The sequence below is a fragment of the Branchiostoma belcheri genome, unplaced genomic scaffold (genome assembly GCF_001625305.1).
Source record: "Branchiostoma belcheri isolate BF01 breed outbred unplaced genomic scaffold, Haploidv18h27 scaffold93, whole genome shotgun sequence".
NCBI classification, from domain to species: domain Eukaryota; kingdom Metazoa; phylum Chordata; class Leptocardii; order Amphioxiformes; family Branchiostomatidae; genus Branchiostoma; species Branchiostoma belcheri.
Genome location: NW_017804609.1, coordinates 1,104,927 through 1,119,991, shown reverse-complemented (window position 1 = coordinate 1,119,991; position 15,065 = coordinate 1,104,927). Strand labels below are relative to the sequence as shown.

Genomic DNA, 15,065 nt, shown 5'->3' with positions numbered 1-15,065 from the left:
AAAAGACAGTAATTCCATTAGCCATAGCTAAACTCCTATGGCTAATGGATACTGTCTTTTCCCACCGATAGGGATCTGCTTGGAGATTACTGTGCCTAGGCTACTTTTGTCAACTTTTGCTGAGATATGAACCCGTGATCTTGACTTTCGTATATTTTTCCCGACGTTTGAAACGACAGACGACAAGTACTAGTATTATGTGTAAACCCGTTTTCCTGACGTCACGCACCGACATCCGGGTGTTTTGACCAGACCGTCAAAAGCGAGGGTCTTCTGCCAGTTAATCCGTGAATACCGCAACAAAATGTTGTACGTCTCGATACAATATTAAAAGTCTGGTTTGAATCAATATGATAGAAAATATCAAACTTGAAGTATTTCATATTATACGATAAAATATTCATAACCCCGATAAGGGTTAATAAACTCTTAGAAGGTTAAATTCAACTCAAGTATATAAGTTTCGTTTTGATGCGGTCACTCATTCATCGTCCCAAAATGGCGGCGCTTGGATTTTGAGAAGAAAAGGAACGCAAGTTTAGTCAATTTAGGTGAGTTTTACTCCAACTACATCCACGTACCACCTCTACTCTTGTTAAAAGTATACACAGGGGTATATTTCGGAGTGTTTCTGACCTAACTTTTGCCGTTTTAACCGTAAATCCACGCGAAACTGAGGTAAAATATTATGTCTTTGTGTCGTCTGCGTTCTGTGGCAGCTTCGCGCCGCGTGGTTTGCAACTATCGAGCAAAATTTTAGCACAAAATATCGGGCGATCAGAGGCCACTAGGACTGTTTAGAAGGAAGCAGAAGGAAGAACAACGTACTGTTTACGTTTTTGGTGAGATTTTTGTGTCTAAGGTGGGCCTATTTGTAATATTTCCCCCTCAAATCAAGGCAAAAAATTATCTGACGACGCTTTCAAGACCTGCTACTTTTTTTCCCGCCATGTTTATTTTTGTGGGACTGTTTCGATTTATAATTAAATATTCAATTATGTTGTTCAGGCACTACAGTCGGGTATAACCTATAGACATATTTATATAGATATACATATATAGTCGCCTGTTTATATAGATACACATACATACATTTTGGGAAGATTTCGCCCTCCCCCATAACCTAGCTTCCAGGTAGTGTTTACATTGTAAATTATGCCCCCCCCCCATCCGAAGCCGAAACCTAGCACCTATGTTTTGATAACGGTTAAGTCGTGTTGATTAATTAACATGGTCAGCTTGAGTGGTAACAAAAAAGGAGATGAGAAGGTTTTTTCTCATTTTGCTTGCCTCAAGTTCCGAGTAGAAAATACATGACAGTGGAGCTACTGTTTCACTTCTTCAACTTACCCCAGTTATGTAAAGTCAAGTCCCAACTTATACAAATTACAGTTAACTTAAACTTGCATTAGGACACTTATAATGACTTGTGCCTAAACACAGATGAACTTTCACGATAAGTTTCTTATGACTTTTTGGGCCTATGAAAAAAATGTTTCCAGACCGACCCTAGAAAAAACTGTTGACCCTAGCCTTTTTTTGTGTGCACCCTGCATTAAACTGATCAACCTTTTCTAGCTCCATGATCTGACACCTGAGAGATGAAACATTGCACAACCAGTAAGTTTACCAACATTGATATTGAAAATATAAGTGTCCTCATGCAAATTTCACTTTGTTAAACTGTATTGTATGACTTGTATGAACTTGGATCACAAGGCAAAATAAAAAAAAATGAAGAAAAAAAAAATCCCTACCTACCGACTCCAATTTTTTCAGGACTGAAACAGCAAACACAACATTTTTTCCTAGGCCTAGTGACTTGTACCAACACAGATGAACCTTCATGCTACGAGTAAGTTTCTGATGACCTTTTGTTTGTTTTTTTAGTTTCCAGCTGAGCTTCGGAAGTGACAGGTTGCTGCCATGGCAACGGCCACGCCCCACGCGACGGTGATCAGTCCGCAGGATCTGTTGGCCCAGATGAACAAATACCGGAGTTACGCTGCGATCCTGGCCGACACTAACCAACGTAAGTACCGAGGGAACGAGAGAATGAAGGAAAGAATGAATGAGTGAATGAGTCCACAAGATTTACTGGCCCAGATGAACAAATACCGGAGTTACGCTGCCATTCTGGCCGACACTAACCAGCGTAAGTACAGAGGGAACGAGAGAATGAAGGGATGAATGAGTGAACAAATGAGAATGAAAGAATGAGTGAGGGAATGAGTTATCAGTCCCCAGGATCTGTTGGCTCAGATGAACAAATACCGGAGTTACGCTGCCATTCTGGCGGACACTAACCAACGTAAGTACAGAGGGAACGAGAGAACGAAGGAATGAATGAGTGAAGGAATGAGTGAGTGAATAAGTGAGTGGGTGAATGAGTGAGTGATTGAAGGAGAGTGAATGAGTGAGTGAGTGAATGATTGAAGGAGTGAGTGAGTGAGTGAAAACATTTAAATTTTGCAAGGTTGTGCTGTGGGATGATGACCCTTAAACCTCATCAGAAAACCTGTTGCCATGGCAACGTCGGGCTCGGGTTTCATGCTAACAACCTCACTCTGACCACAGCAGCAGGGATCAGCTCAGAACTTCAATATGTTTTCACACAACAAATATCTAGTAATAATGAGATTTCAATTTTTATTCGAAAATTGTTTATTGTTGATACTGTGCTGAGTTTGAAGGCAATTTATTTAATAGAAGAATGTTTTGTTGTTTGGAAGTGTGTTTGAACTTCTGAAATGATCCCGTTTGTCAGTACAGAATGATGTAATCTGAAGATACGCCAGAGTTCCTACACAAGTTTGTAAGGAACGGTGATATTTTAACTGATAAGAGCTGACTGTACTGACTACTGAAAAATGTTGTGTTTTCTGTTTCCCTAGAAAAAAAAACTGCCAACCTTAGCCTTTTGTTTTGTGCGGACCCCTGCAAAGGACAGAAATTTTTGGAGCTGATCGACCTTTTGAAAATTTCTTACACCTGAGTGACGAAACGTTGTACAATTGGTTTTCTATTTGAGTTTGAGTTTAAGTTTAAACATTCAATTGATATTGAAGATATAAGTGTCCTCACGCAAGTTTTAGTTTGTTAAACTGAATTGTTTTTTGTATCTTACAGAGGATGAACACAGATTGAAGGTTGCACAAGAAATCAGTGAAAATTTTGAGGTACAGTTTACATGTATATTTTTGAGTACAAATATAATTCACTCACTATCTGGCTTTAGATTATTCTGCATTTTATAAGGTAAAAATTATGTACCTGTATATTTCTTTAAATGTTTTCACAAAACTGTATGTACACAAAATACAAAGTACAAAAATCCTGGATCATTTTTTTATCAACGCTATATGTGTAATTTTGATTGTTATTATTATTTAAAGAGCCTACCCATGTTCATGTAAATATTAACAAATTCAAAGTGCCAGTTGTATAATAAAGATAATAAGGCCACACCAATTTAATTTGTCCTCAGATTCGCCTCTTCATTTTTTTCTGAAATCTGAATACTGAATACACTCAAAAATTTTTTAGTTGATACTGAATCAACTAAAAAATGTTCATATTTTGCCCCTAACAGTTTTCATTTCATTCCAGTTTAGGACAGTCCTTTTCTTCCTAGTTCCTACAGTTTTTCCACCTATCAATGCAGTGGTTTGATTAAAAGTTCAAAATTCATTGTTAAAATATTAACCCAGCCTTTTGGGTTGACTTCATCGTTCATGGCTCCTATCAAAGTATTTGGGGCTATAATAGGATTGTTTTTATTTTTTCGCCCTGTGGCTTCATTTTTTTAATGAAAAATTCTGAGAACCAACAAATTTAATTGGTGTGGCCTTACAGAAAGAGTTTAGATAGACTGTTAACCTCGATGGTTATGATTTATGCTTGTATGTAAGCTTGACCCCAGTTTTGTTTACATTATTTGTTTGTTTATTTGTTTATTTGGATCATTTCTCAGTCCATCGTGACCTCTGGTCAGTACCAGTCTTTCTTGGAGCACGCCATTCCGAGATTCCTCAAGGTGCTACAGGAAGGTAAGACTTTCTTACTGCAATGTCTTCATAAGTGAAAGTACTTTTAAGACTGTCTTACTGTACATGTTTTCATAAGTGAAAGTACTTTTTTTATCCTCAAGGTGTTACAGGAAGGTAAAACTTTCTTACAGCACATGTCTTCAGATTAGTGAAAGTACTTTTTGTGTAGTCTCAAGAAGAGAAAGTGACGTATGAAGTGGAGGGACATGCCTTGACTTTTTTCAGACTTCTAAGCTTTTTCTAGGATTTTTTAGGATGTCTTAAAGGATTTTAAGCATAACCATCCTACTTCCTCCTATTATGTATTTGATCAATTTTGATGTGTTCTTTTGGCAGGTGACACTATTTTCGTGCAGGAAAACCCTATTCAGGTAAGGAAATCTCTTGAACACAACATTTTGGGGAAAATGACAGCAAAAAAATTCAGCTTTCTTTAATACAACATTAAGACTTTTGTGTTTGACTTAAGTTTCATATTTATCTTCGGTGTTAGGGACTAGAACTAGGAGAATTTTGCCTGAGTTAGCGTCAAATGGCATCCACTCCAGACCCTTGCGATTAAGCCCCAATGATTGTACGCTCCTCACAATTCAGCCCTTGGCTGCAAGAAGAGAGTAGCCGGCCCACCCAATAACAATAATAACAATAATGTTGATGTTTTTTCAGCAACTGCGGAAACTCCTGTTGGAGATTATCCACCGGATCCCGACAAACGACCATTTCCGTATCTACGTCAGCAAAGTGCTCTCTCTCATGTTCCAGCTTATAGAGGTGGGAAATCACCCATTCCTTACATTGTTGAGCTGTTAAACGCTAGTTAAATGCAGTTCTTCCCTGCTTTTACTGAAGAGGGCATACAGTGACTGAGTTCGGCTAGCATTGACCTTTACCTCTAATTGTAGTGTTAATAGGCATTATTACAGCTCTCTACCAAATTTCTGTTATTATCATGTAAATTATGTAATTTTTAAACCATTAGTATTGTTTAACGTATAATTTTATGAACTGTAAAAACAACTCAATTTAGACTCTCGTCTGCTAGTTGTTTGAATAAACATTGATTGATTGATTGATTGATTGACTTCCACATCTTTCAAATCTTTACTGCGACTAGAAACTTTAGGGTAACATTTACAAAGCAAATGCATAATGTTAACCTTCACCTGGTCTAACCCAACAAACTACTGCACTGTTTATTTTTACTCAAAGTCAAATACATTCATATGTAAGGTGAGCACGTTCTCCAACTTTGGCGTGCTACATAATGTAACCCACCACCATAGGGTGTTGCTACAGCACTAGTTACCATGGTGACAGACGAAGTTAAACATAATGAAAGGAAAGTTTGAATCCATGTTTTTTTTGTTCTTTTCAGAGAGAAAATGAGGAGAATGTTCTGGTCTGTCTGCGGATCATCATCGAACTTCACAAGCAGTTCCGCCCACAGATCCAGCCCGAGGTGGGTCCTCACCGGGGTTTCAGTCAGCTGGGCCGGAAGGGGTATCACACCGGAGTTTGTCAATTTGGGAAGGGGAGGGGTATCACACCGGGTTTCAGCTGGTGTGGGGATGGGTATCACACCGGGGTTTCAGCTGGTGTGGGGATGGGTATCACACCGGGGTTTCAGTCAGCTGGGCTGGGGAGGGGTCTGTCACCGGGGTTTCTTTCAGAGGATGAGAGACTGCTTTTACACAACCAAGTCTTTTATTCATCTATAGCAGCGACACCTGTGCTGCAGTGCAATTTGAGCCAGTCAGAATTGCCCTGAGGAAGGTGACAGACGGTCACCGAAACGCCGGCCGAATAAAAGACTTGGTTGTGTAGAAAGAGTCTCTTTACTCATTGTTAGATAGCAGCTTTTCTACAAGTGTTAAGCAATATGTTTTTACATTTATATATATTATATTTTGCTTTTCCTGTTTTCAGATCCAGCATTTCCTTCACATGGTGAAACAGATCTACAAGGACCTGCCTGCAAATATGGTAAACTTTTCATTGTTTGTTTACATTGTTTGCTTAACTGTTTATTTGTTTTATTGAATTGTTGTTTACTTGTTTACAAAATGGCTCCTTCTTTGGAAACTGATTGTGATGACTAATGGTGTGTAAGTGGTGACTAATTTGTTTATTGAATAGTTGGTTTAGTTGTGTACTAAAATCTCACGTGCGGAATGCCATGTTTGACTTTGAGAACTAATCGTGATGCTCCAGTGTTGACAAATTTGTTTATGGAATTGTTTGTTTGTTTGTTTACAGAACGCGATGTTTGAGAAGCCGATCAACGTGACGCTTGACGCAGCGACCGGACAGCCGGTGGTCCTCCCACTGTCCGGAACCGTCACCGTGCAGACAGAGAAGGCCGACGGCAGCAAAGAAACTGTGAGTCATGTTTTTCATGTCAAGGCCACACCAATTTTATTTGTAGGTTCTCGGATGTAAAATTTTTTTTTTGTATTTTGAAATTTTTTTCTCTGATCTTTTGAAAAAATTGTTTTTTAAAAGTCTTTTCAATTTTTAATTTTTTTAATTTTTAATTTTTAAGTGTCAGATTTTTTTTCACCATTGCGTGTCTTTTGAAACTTCCTTTTGCCTTTAGAAACTGGCTCGGATCTTCATAGTTTTTTTATGTGGCCATTGTTTAACCCTGTGTGTCATTCTGTACAGCTGACGGTCCTGTCTAAGGGAATCAACTCGCTGAAGGTTCTGGCAGAGTTGCCCATCATTGTTGTCCTGATGTACCAGGTACGTCTTCATTTTTACATACTACTTCACAGTAACTAAATTTCGTGGTCTAAGGAAAATGGACATGTCCATGGAACTTAATCTTCATTGTTTTTTGCTCCCAGTTATACAAGCAGAACGTGCACAGCGCAGTGGCAGAGTTTATTCCTCTCATCATGAACACCATTGTCCTCACACCTTCTGCACAGGCCAGGTGAGGCATTATATAATTATCTGTTTGTTTTACATTTATTTCAACACTTACACAGACCAGGTCACATGTAAATCTGCCACTTATTATATATAAATAACTGGATATTATTGAATAGCAATTTTAGTTAATCGAAATGTAGATTTTCTAATATGGCGTTGAACTTGTAGTATGGACAGCAGGTTCCCAACTTTCTAGGGATGAGTACTTAGTATTTTTTAAATTTTCTATCTTTCTTAATTATATTATTCATTTTAGAAGCATGGCCCATATCTGTATCTACATAGAAAAAGACATATTACGAAGACTGACTACAAATACATGTAATATAAAAACCCAGTAGTGGTAAGAATAACAGTGCTGACAGACCATTTGTACTGACTGTTGCACGCTGATTTTTTCCCACAGAGCTTCCCCCCAGTTTAACCGTGAGCTGTACGTGGATTTCGTCGCTGCTCAGATCAAGACTTTGTCTTTCCTGGCTTACATCATCCGCATCTACCAGGTAAGGCGTCTTCTCTAGGGTCTTAAGGATTCTCTAGTGTTTTAGGGATTGTCTAGTGTCTTACAAATTCTCTAGTGTCTTAAGGATTCTCTAGTGTCTTAAGGATTATGTAGTGTCTTAAGGATTGTCTAGCGTCTTAAGGATTGTCTTGTGTCTTAAGGATTGTCTAGTGTCTTAAGGATTGTCTAGTGTCTTAAGGATTCTCTAGTGTCTTAAGGATTCTCTAGTGTCTTAAGGATTGTCTTGTGTCTTAAGGATTGTCTTGTGTCTTAATCCTTAAAGATGCAGTTTGTGTGTCTTATACAGGAGCAATAAATGACTCAAGAAAAGTGTTTCATATGGAGAGTAGACATATGGTTTTTGGTCTTCTTCCTTTCCGTTGGGTTACACCATGTTGCAATTTTATAGCTGGAGGGATTTAGACTCCTGTCACCATATATATGAAATGTGTTTGAGTAAGAATTAACAGAGCAAACCATATGTGGTAAACATTATGCATTTGCTTTGCAAATGTTACCTTTCTAGTAAATAAACATATTTATTTGTTTGTTTGTTTGTAACCAGGAGTCTGTGACGACCTACGCTAACCAGATGGTGAAGGGCATGCTGTCCTTGCTGACCAACTGTCCCCAGGAGGTCACACACCTGCGCAAAGAGCTGCTCATCGCCGCAAGACACATCCTCGCTACAGACCTGCGCAACAGTGAGTATCATTCGCTACAGATCTATGCAACAGTGAGTATAAACTGTCACATCCTCGCTACATTCACTACTGAAACATTCTTGCTAGAGACCTGCGTAACAGTGAGTACCATTTTCTACAGTTTTAGGCTACAGACTACCGTCTGCTATAGATCTATGCAACAGTAGGTACAAACTGCTACATTACTGCCATTCACTACTGACACATCCTCGCTACAGAACCTTTGCAACAGTGAGTAAAAAATTGCTACATTACTGCTACATTCACCACTGACCCACTGTTACAATTTCATACTATACAACTTCACAAACTAATCTGTGCAGCAGTAAGTACAAACTGCTACATCACTGCCATTTGCTACTGACCTCTGCAACAGTGAAGCAGTGAGTACAGACTGCTACAATGCCATTCGAATTCCACTGGCTCCTGTTTCACAACCAACCAGACACCAAACTTGTGTTTCTGTGTTTTTGTCCAGGATTTGTTCCGCACATCGACCGTCTGTTTGACGAGAAAGTATTGATAGGAACAGGCTGGACCACTCGGGAAACTCTCCGGTAGGTCACACATTTTCATATTAATAAACCTCAAGTTTGATTTGTGCTTTGTCCAGAGTAGCTTTTGTAATTAGTTAGAAAGTTTGAGCTTGTTCCAACACAAGGAAAGAACTCACCATAAATTTTCCGAACAAGCTTAAACTTTCTAATGAATTCTGCCAACACAGATGAGCTTTCATTCGAATAGCTTTGTCATGTTGTTACCCCATATGTCAACAAAATTGAACTGTGCATGCTCAGTTCTTGTATCCAGAACCATGTCTGAGGATGATAGTCCACATGTATCCAGAACCGTTCCTGGGACAAATCTACGCAGAGATTATCCAGAACCGTGCCTGATCCTAACCCCAGGAATCTTTGAAAAACGCCAAAAGGCGACATGTACTTCCTGGTTAAACAAACAAACAAACAATAACCCTAACCCATTCAGGCATCAAACTAAATAGATGCAGTTCTGAAATTTTCTTGTTTTTCCAGTCCCCTAGCCTACAGCACCCTAGCAGACCCTAGTGCACCATGTACAACACTGATCTAACCTTATGTATCCATGTGTTCAGTCCCTTAGCCTACAGCACTTTGGCAGACCTGGTGCATCATGTAAGGCAGCACCTACAACTATCAGACCTGGCGCTGGCCGTGCACCTCTTCTCCAAAAACTCACTACACTGATCTAACCTTACATATCCGTGTGTTCAGTCCCCTAGCCTACAGTACCCTAGCAGACCTGGTGCATCATGTAAGGCAGCATCTACAACTATCAGACCTGGCGCTGGCCGTGCACCTCTTCTCCAAAAACGTACATGACGATCTGCTACCCAGCAGTATACAGACCATGTCCTGCAAGGTGAGGAACTACTTTTATTATGTTTACCAAAGGAAAACGTAATTGTTTTTGCTCAGTTTCCCCCTCTTCTCCTAACACATAAGGGCAATGACCTACTTTTTATGCGTTTACCAAAGGAAAATATACTGTTTTTGCTGTTTCCTCTTCTTCTTCTCCAACACATGAGGTCAATGACCTGAACAAGACGTCTGTTACCATGGTAACTGGTGTTGGGTTACATCATGTTGCAATTTTATAGCAGGAGGGATTTCGATTCCTGTCACCATATACATGAATGTGTTTAAGTAAGAATTAACAGAGCAGACCTTATGTGAAGGTAAACATTATGCATTGACAAAAGTTTGAAGCTCTAAAACTTGTGTTCCTTGTAAAACCTAGGAAAAAATGTGTCTCACCCACCAAAACTTGGAAACTTTACACTAGCTCTGGATGTGCAGTAAGGTTTCATAGGTTATTTCAAGGTTTAACATTCGAAATGCTAGCAAGATCTTACATCCTTCTATCTCGTGATGTCTTATTTATAAGTCTTTATGGTGTCATATTTATAAAAATGTGCACAATTTGCAGCTGCTGCTGAACCTGGTGGAGTGTATCAAGAGTGACCAGGACGGAGGAAATGTAAGACTTTTTCAGTTTCAGTTTATTACAATACCCTTTAGCCCGTTAGAGCTAATCTTCCAGGGCTCATTACACATTACACACACAGTACAAATATACACATGACTACAAATTTGCATACACATTGAGGTCATACGTCAGACAAGGTACTAATTATAGCTAAAATCATTGAACGAGCAAATTATCGGCTAAGTGTAAAACTAATATTACCATTACTAAAAAAATTTCAATACAACAACTATCATCATAATTAAAACCATTAAGTTGCATACATATACAATTGATCGATCAATTTTATTGTTTGAATTGCAAACCAGCCTGGTATGTTGACTTCATGGCTCCTATTGTAGTATTTAGGGCTATAATAGGACGCCCAGCCCTGTTTTTTTTTTAACCTGTTGCTGTATATTTTTTTCTGAAAAAATTGGATCAACAAATTGAATTGGTGTGGCCTTAAAACAATTGTTTTGCCTGTATTGACATTTTAAGAATGTATTTTTATGATACACCTAAGGAAGTTTTGTGGTTCCTTGCATGGTCGTGAGATACTGATGATAATACTTTAAGTGTTGACACTTAAAGACGATTATCTTAAGAAGTTTTTCTGTTCGTTGCAGGGCCGAGAGATCCTGATGAGGATGCTGGAAGTGTTTGTTCTGAAGTTCCACACCATCGCAAAGTTCCAGCTGCCCGGCATCTTCGCTAAATGGTAACAGCAGAAATTTATGTTGTTAAAAGCTTTCTTAGAAATCTATTAGCTCAGACATACATTTGTGCTAGTGCATTGTTATATTTCTGTATCAGTATCTGTATAGCCAGTATAACCACTCTTCGGCGTAACACACCAGCTTTGCATGCACGCGGCACGGCGGCAGCTGGCTACATCACACCGAATGTTACACCTCACACTTGGACATCTAACTCTAAACATTGTTTAAAGCTATTTAATGACAGTGGGTCAATTTTGATTGTTAAATTCTTTATCCTGTTCCAGTAAAAACGAGCGTGAACTTGACTATTTTCCAGTATAAACGAGCGTGAACTTGACTATTTTCCAGTAAAAATGTGAACTTGACTATTTTCCATTAAAATGAGCGTGAACTTGACTATTTTCCAGTAAAAATGAGCGTGAACTTGACTATTATGATATGCGTGGACTTGACTATTTTCCAGTAAAAATGTGAACTTGACTATTTTCCAGTAAAATGAGCGTGAACTTGACTATTTTCCAGTAAAATGAGCGTGAACTTGACTATTTTCCAGTAAAAACGAGCGTGAACTTGACCTGAAAGCGGCTGCCATCCCGCCCCCTCCCACCTTGGGCAAAAGTGACAAGGAGAAGGAGGAAGAAAAGTCAAAACCCGCTGGTGGACAGTTCAACAACTTCTCAGTCTCGGACTGCCGCAGTCTGGTCAAGACCCTGGTGTGTGGGGTCAAGACGATCACATGGGGAGCTCAGTCTTGCAAAACACCTGGAGGTAAGTTGTAGCTTCCTTTTTCTGAGTTGTTTGGGCCTTGTGTGCTCGATAATTTTGTTATTTGTTATTTCATTCAGAGCATTGATGAGTACACCGGTATCTTCATTCCACCACCAGGACTACTGCATGTAGCTAGAACTTTGCAACTTTGCTGTAAACCAATGATTAGCCAGGAGTTACACAATCCAGGCTATTGTTGACATTAGCACATAGATATATATAATATATGATTATAGTATAGAAGATGCATTATCTTTTCTCCCTGCAAATGTTGTTTGGTCCTAACATGCAGTTCTGTAATATGACATGTTGTGTTTCTATGGAAGATATTTACCATGGCAACTGTTTCCATAGAAACGTCATTCGGCCCCAGTAAACAGTTCCAGCCGAAGGAGACAGCGATTTTCTCGGCGCTGGTGCGACACGCTCTGTGTGCCCTGGACATCTACCAGATCAACGTAACGCCTTCGGGACAGCCGTACATAAGAGCACAGAAGTAAGGTCTTGATAATCATAATAATAATAATATGTAAGGGCGTAGTCTCTTCATACAGGAGCTATATATTGGTGGAAACTTGTCTTTTTTTGACACTAACTTGCTGCACAGAAGTAAGGAGCTTTCTCTATTTGAGCAGATAGAGGTTAAGAGAGGAGAAAATTTTTTAGGCTTATCAGACTTTGTGCTAACTTTTTCCTGTCCTTCCCAATTGAGAATACTTTGTGCCTATTTTTTGAACTAGTCTAATTCAGTTGAGTTAACCTCTTATCTTACCCCTCTCAACGTTTTACCTCATTCCCTGTAGCTCCCAGACTGTGCGTATGAAGGAAGAGAAGGACGTACTGGAGCATTTTGCGGGAGTGGTATGTGTTGCTTTTTTATGTGTTGGAACTGTTTTATAGAGTTAAAACTTTCTGTGTAACTTCTTGTAGAACAAGTGGGAGGGTGTAAATGCAAGTGTGGCACCACTCTTGATCATTCTGAAGCTTTTCTAGTTAATGGTAAAAAATCAGTGTCTATTTTGTCACATCTTCCTGATTTTTTTTGAGTATCAGGCCTATAGATGTAAGCACGTGCATCTTGCCTTCTGTTTACTGTTTACTTTTTTTCTCCCCACAGTTCACGATGATGAACCTGCTCACATTCAAGGAAATCTTCTCCACAACCATCGAGGTGAGTTCAACTACTTTCATCCAGAAATTCTGTGTTTTGTTGTGCTACTGAATATGAAAGGAATTGAGACTTCCAAGAGAGAGTGATTGACAGGTGTCAGTAATTGACATGTGAAAATATTTGTAGTCTTTACACATAATTACCTTCGCCAAGAAGGTTATGTTTTCAGGGGCGTTCGTGTATGTGTGTGTTTGTGTGTGTGTGTGTGTGTCTGTCTGTAAACACGATAACTTGAGAAGGCCTTTATGGATTGTCTTGATACTTGGTAGGTGGGTAGGTCTTGATGAGACCTCAAAATGATTAGATTTTGGACCCCCTAGCGGCTTGTTATGGTACTGCAGCTGAACTTCCGGTTTTGATATCTCATGATCTAGACATGCTATGGTGATGAAATTTAGATAGTAGGTAGCTCTTGTGCTGGGAAAGAAGTGACGTGAGTTTAAACCCCCTAGCGGCTTGCTCTGGAACTGCAGGAATAAATTCTTGAAAATATTCAAAAGGGGATAACTCAAGAACCGGTTGACGGATCGTCGTGATTTTTGGTATGTAGGTAGCTTACATGATGCTTAATATAATTATGTGACAATTATGCAAATATGGATGTAATTTGCATAATTTATGGGGAAATTCTATAAATCAGCTGCATTCCATGATAGGACAATTGAAGCTTGTGACATTGGTAATTGACAACGAGAGAAACACAGGAAGATGTTGATTATGTTAATAATGACTTAATTTGCATAATTAATGAGAAAATTTTATAATTATGTAATGATAACTGCCTGGAATTTCATACTTGTGGTATTTGAAAGTTAAATTGAGATGAACATCATTGAACATAATTTATTCAAATCAGGACCTCATTTGCATAATTTATTAGGAAATGCTAGAATGCATTCTTATAAGACTGTCTTTTGGCTGAGATTATGATAAAATGATATAATTAATGAAAATTAGGTTCCTATTTCTTAAATCAGGGGGGAATAATCTAATCTAAACTTTGTCAGTCATAAAGTTTAACATCATTTGGCGAAGGTATGAGATCGGGGAACTCTAGTTTTTACTATATGTTTACCTTTGCAGAAGAAAAACATATTGTTTTTGTTCTGTTTCTTCTTCTTCTGTTCCAAACAAATACAGTGTGTAAGCTGTTACCATGGTAACTACTGTAGCAGACACCCTGTGGTGGTGGGTTACATTATGTAGCAAGTGGCAGGACAGTTGTAGGGGCTGGTTACCACATACATGAATGTGTTTGAGTCAGAATAAACAGAGCAGTAGTTAGTTATTCTAGACCATGTGAAGGTAAACATGCAAATGTTACCTTTCTGTGTCATAAACAAACAAATAAACAAATAAATAAACAAACATTTACATTTCAGTTTATGGTAGAGAGAATCTACCACAACTACGCGCTCCAGATCGTGGCGAACACGTTCCTGGCAAATCCCTCGACCTCCGCGACCTTTGCCACCATCCTGGTCGACTACCTCCTGGACCGACTGGAGGAAATCGGATGTGAGTTTTTACAGTCTAGCAACGCCACCTAGTGTTAGCTTGAAGTACTGCAGTTCACAAAGACACTGACAACTGGTATAGTAGTGCCACCTAGTTTTAGCACGAAGTACTGCAGTTTAAGATACTTGTACAAAAAGATCACTTGTCTACCTTCTGGACTGGCTGGAGGAGATCGGATGTAAGTTTTTACACTGTGTACCGACGCCACCTAGTGTTGGTTGGAAGTACTGCAGTTTGTGAAGATACTTGTACTAAAAATATACTTGTACTAAAGATTCACAGCTTGGTCAAGACTTGTGTACAAATGTAGCTCTTCTTGCCTCCCCACCAGCTTGCTATAATACACTTAACGACCCGTTACACCTTAAGCCCTTGCTCATCTAGCTGTGAGTGTTGTACTTGTATTTACTTGTAATTTTCTCCCTCCTGCCAGCTGCCAACATTGAGAGGTCCAACCTGTACCTGAAGCTTTTCAAGTTGGTTTTCGGGTCTGTTTCGCTGTTTGCTGCTGAGAATGAACAGATGCTCAAGGTTTGTGCACCTTTTTGGTTTCTTATATGGACTGTCTACAATATTTCTTCATCTTATTTACGTAAGCATTCATAGTTTTTGGACGAATAGCTGTTCCGTTAGTCATTGACGAAAAGCAGTGGATGCTACAGTTTTTAAAATCTCTCCAGTTGCTTGAGG

The 15,065-nt window shown here is 39.1% G+C and overlaps 1 protein-coding gene across 1 annotated transcript in view; it reads left to right on the top strand.

Annotated features, from left to right (window-relative positions):
• The first annotated feature begins 478 nt into the window (after window positions 1-478).
• Window positions 479-15,065, top strand: part of LOC109488290 (transformation/transcription domain-associated protein-like) — a 99,798-nt gene continuing 85,211 nt past the window's right edge. Inside the window, exons 1-23 of the mRNA XM_019792483.1 lie at window positions 479-551; window positions 1,891-2,032; window positions 3,130-3,179; window positions 3,974-4,049; window positions 4,386-4,420; window positions 4,716-4,820; window positions 5,425-5,508; window positions 5,976-6,032; window positions 6,306-6,428; window positions 6,714-6,791; window positions 6,896-6,984; window positions 7,390-7,486; window positions 8,051-8,189; window positions 8,668-8,746; window positions 9,443-9,590; window positions 10,158-10,208; window positions 10,826-10,917; window positions 11,538-11,686; window positions 12,041-12,182; window positions 12,490-12,547; window positions 12,804-12,857; window positions 14,240-14,375; window positions 14,809-14,906. Coding sequence (XP_019648042.1) covers window positions 1,927-2,032; window positions 3,130-3,179; window positions 3,974-4,049; window positions 4,386-4,420; window positions 4,716-4,820; window positions 5,425-5,508; window positions 5,976-6,032; window positions 6,306-6,428; window positions 6,714-6,791; window positions 6,896-6,984; window positions 7,390-7,486; window positions 8,051-8,189; window positions 8,668-8,746; window positions 9,443-9,590; window positions 10,158-10,208; window positions 10,826-10,917; window positions 11,538-11,686; window positions 12,041-12,182; window positions 12,490-12,547; window positions 12,804-12,857; window positions 14,240-14,375; window positions 14,809-14,906 — 2,046 coding nt within the window. The 5' untranslated portion in view covers window positions 479-551; window positions 1,891-1,926. The remainder of the gene's footprint in view (window positions 552-1,890; window positions 2,033-3,129; window positions 3,180-3,973; window positions 4,050-4,385; window positions 4,421-4,715; window positions 4,821-5,424; window positions 5,509-5,975; window positions 6,033-6,305; window positions 6,429-6,713; window positions 6,792-6,895; window positions 6,985-7,389; window positions 7,487-8,050; window positions 8,190-8,667; window positions 8,747-9,442; window positions 9,591-10,157; window positions 10,209-10,825; window positions 10,918-11,537; window positions 11,687-12,040; window positions 12,183-12,489; window positions 12,548-12,803; window positions 12,858-14,239; window positions 14,376-14,808; window positions 14,907-15,065) is intronic.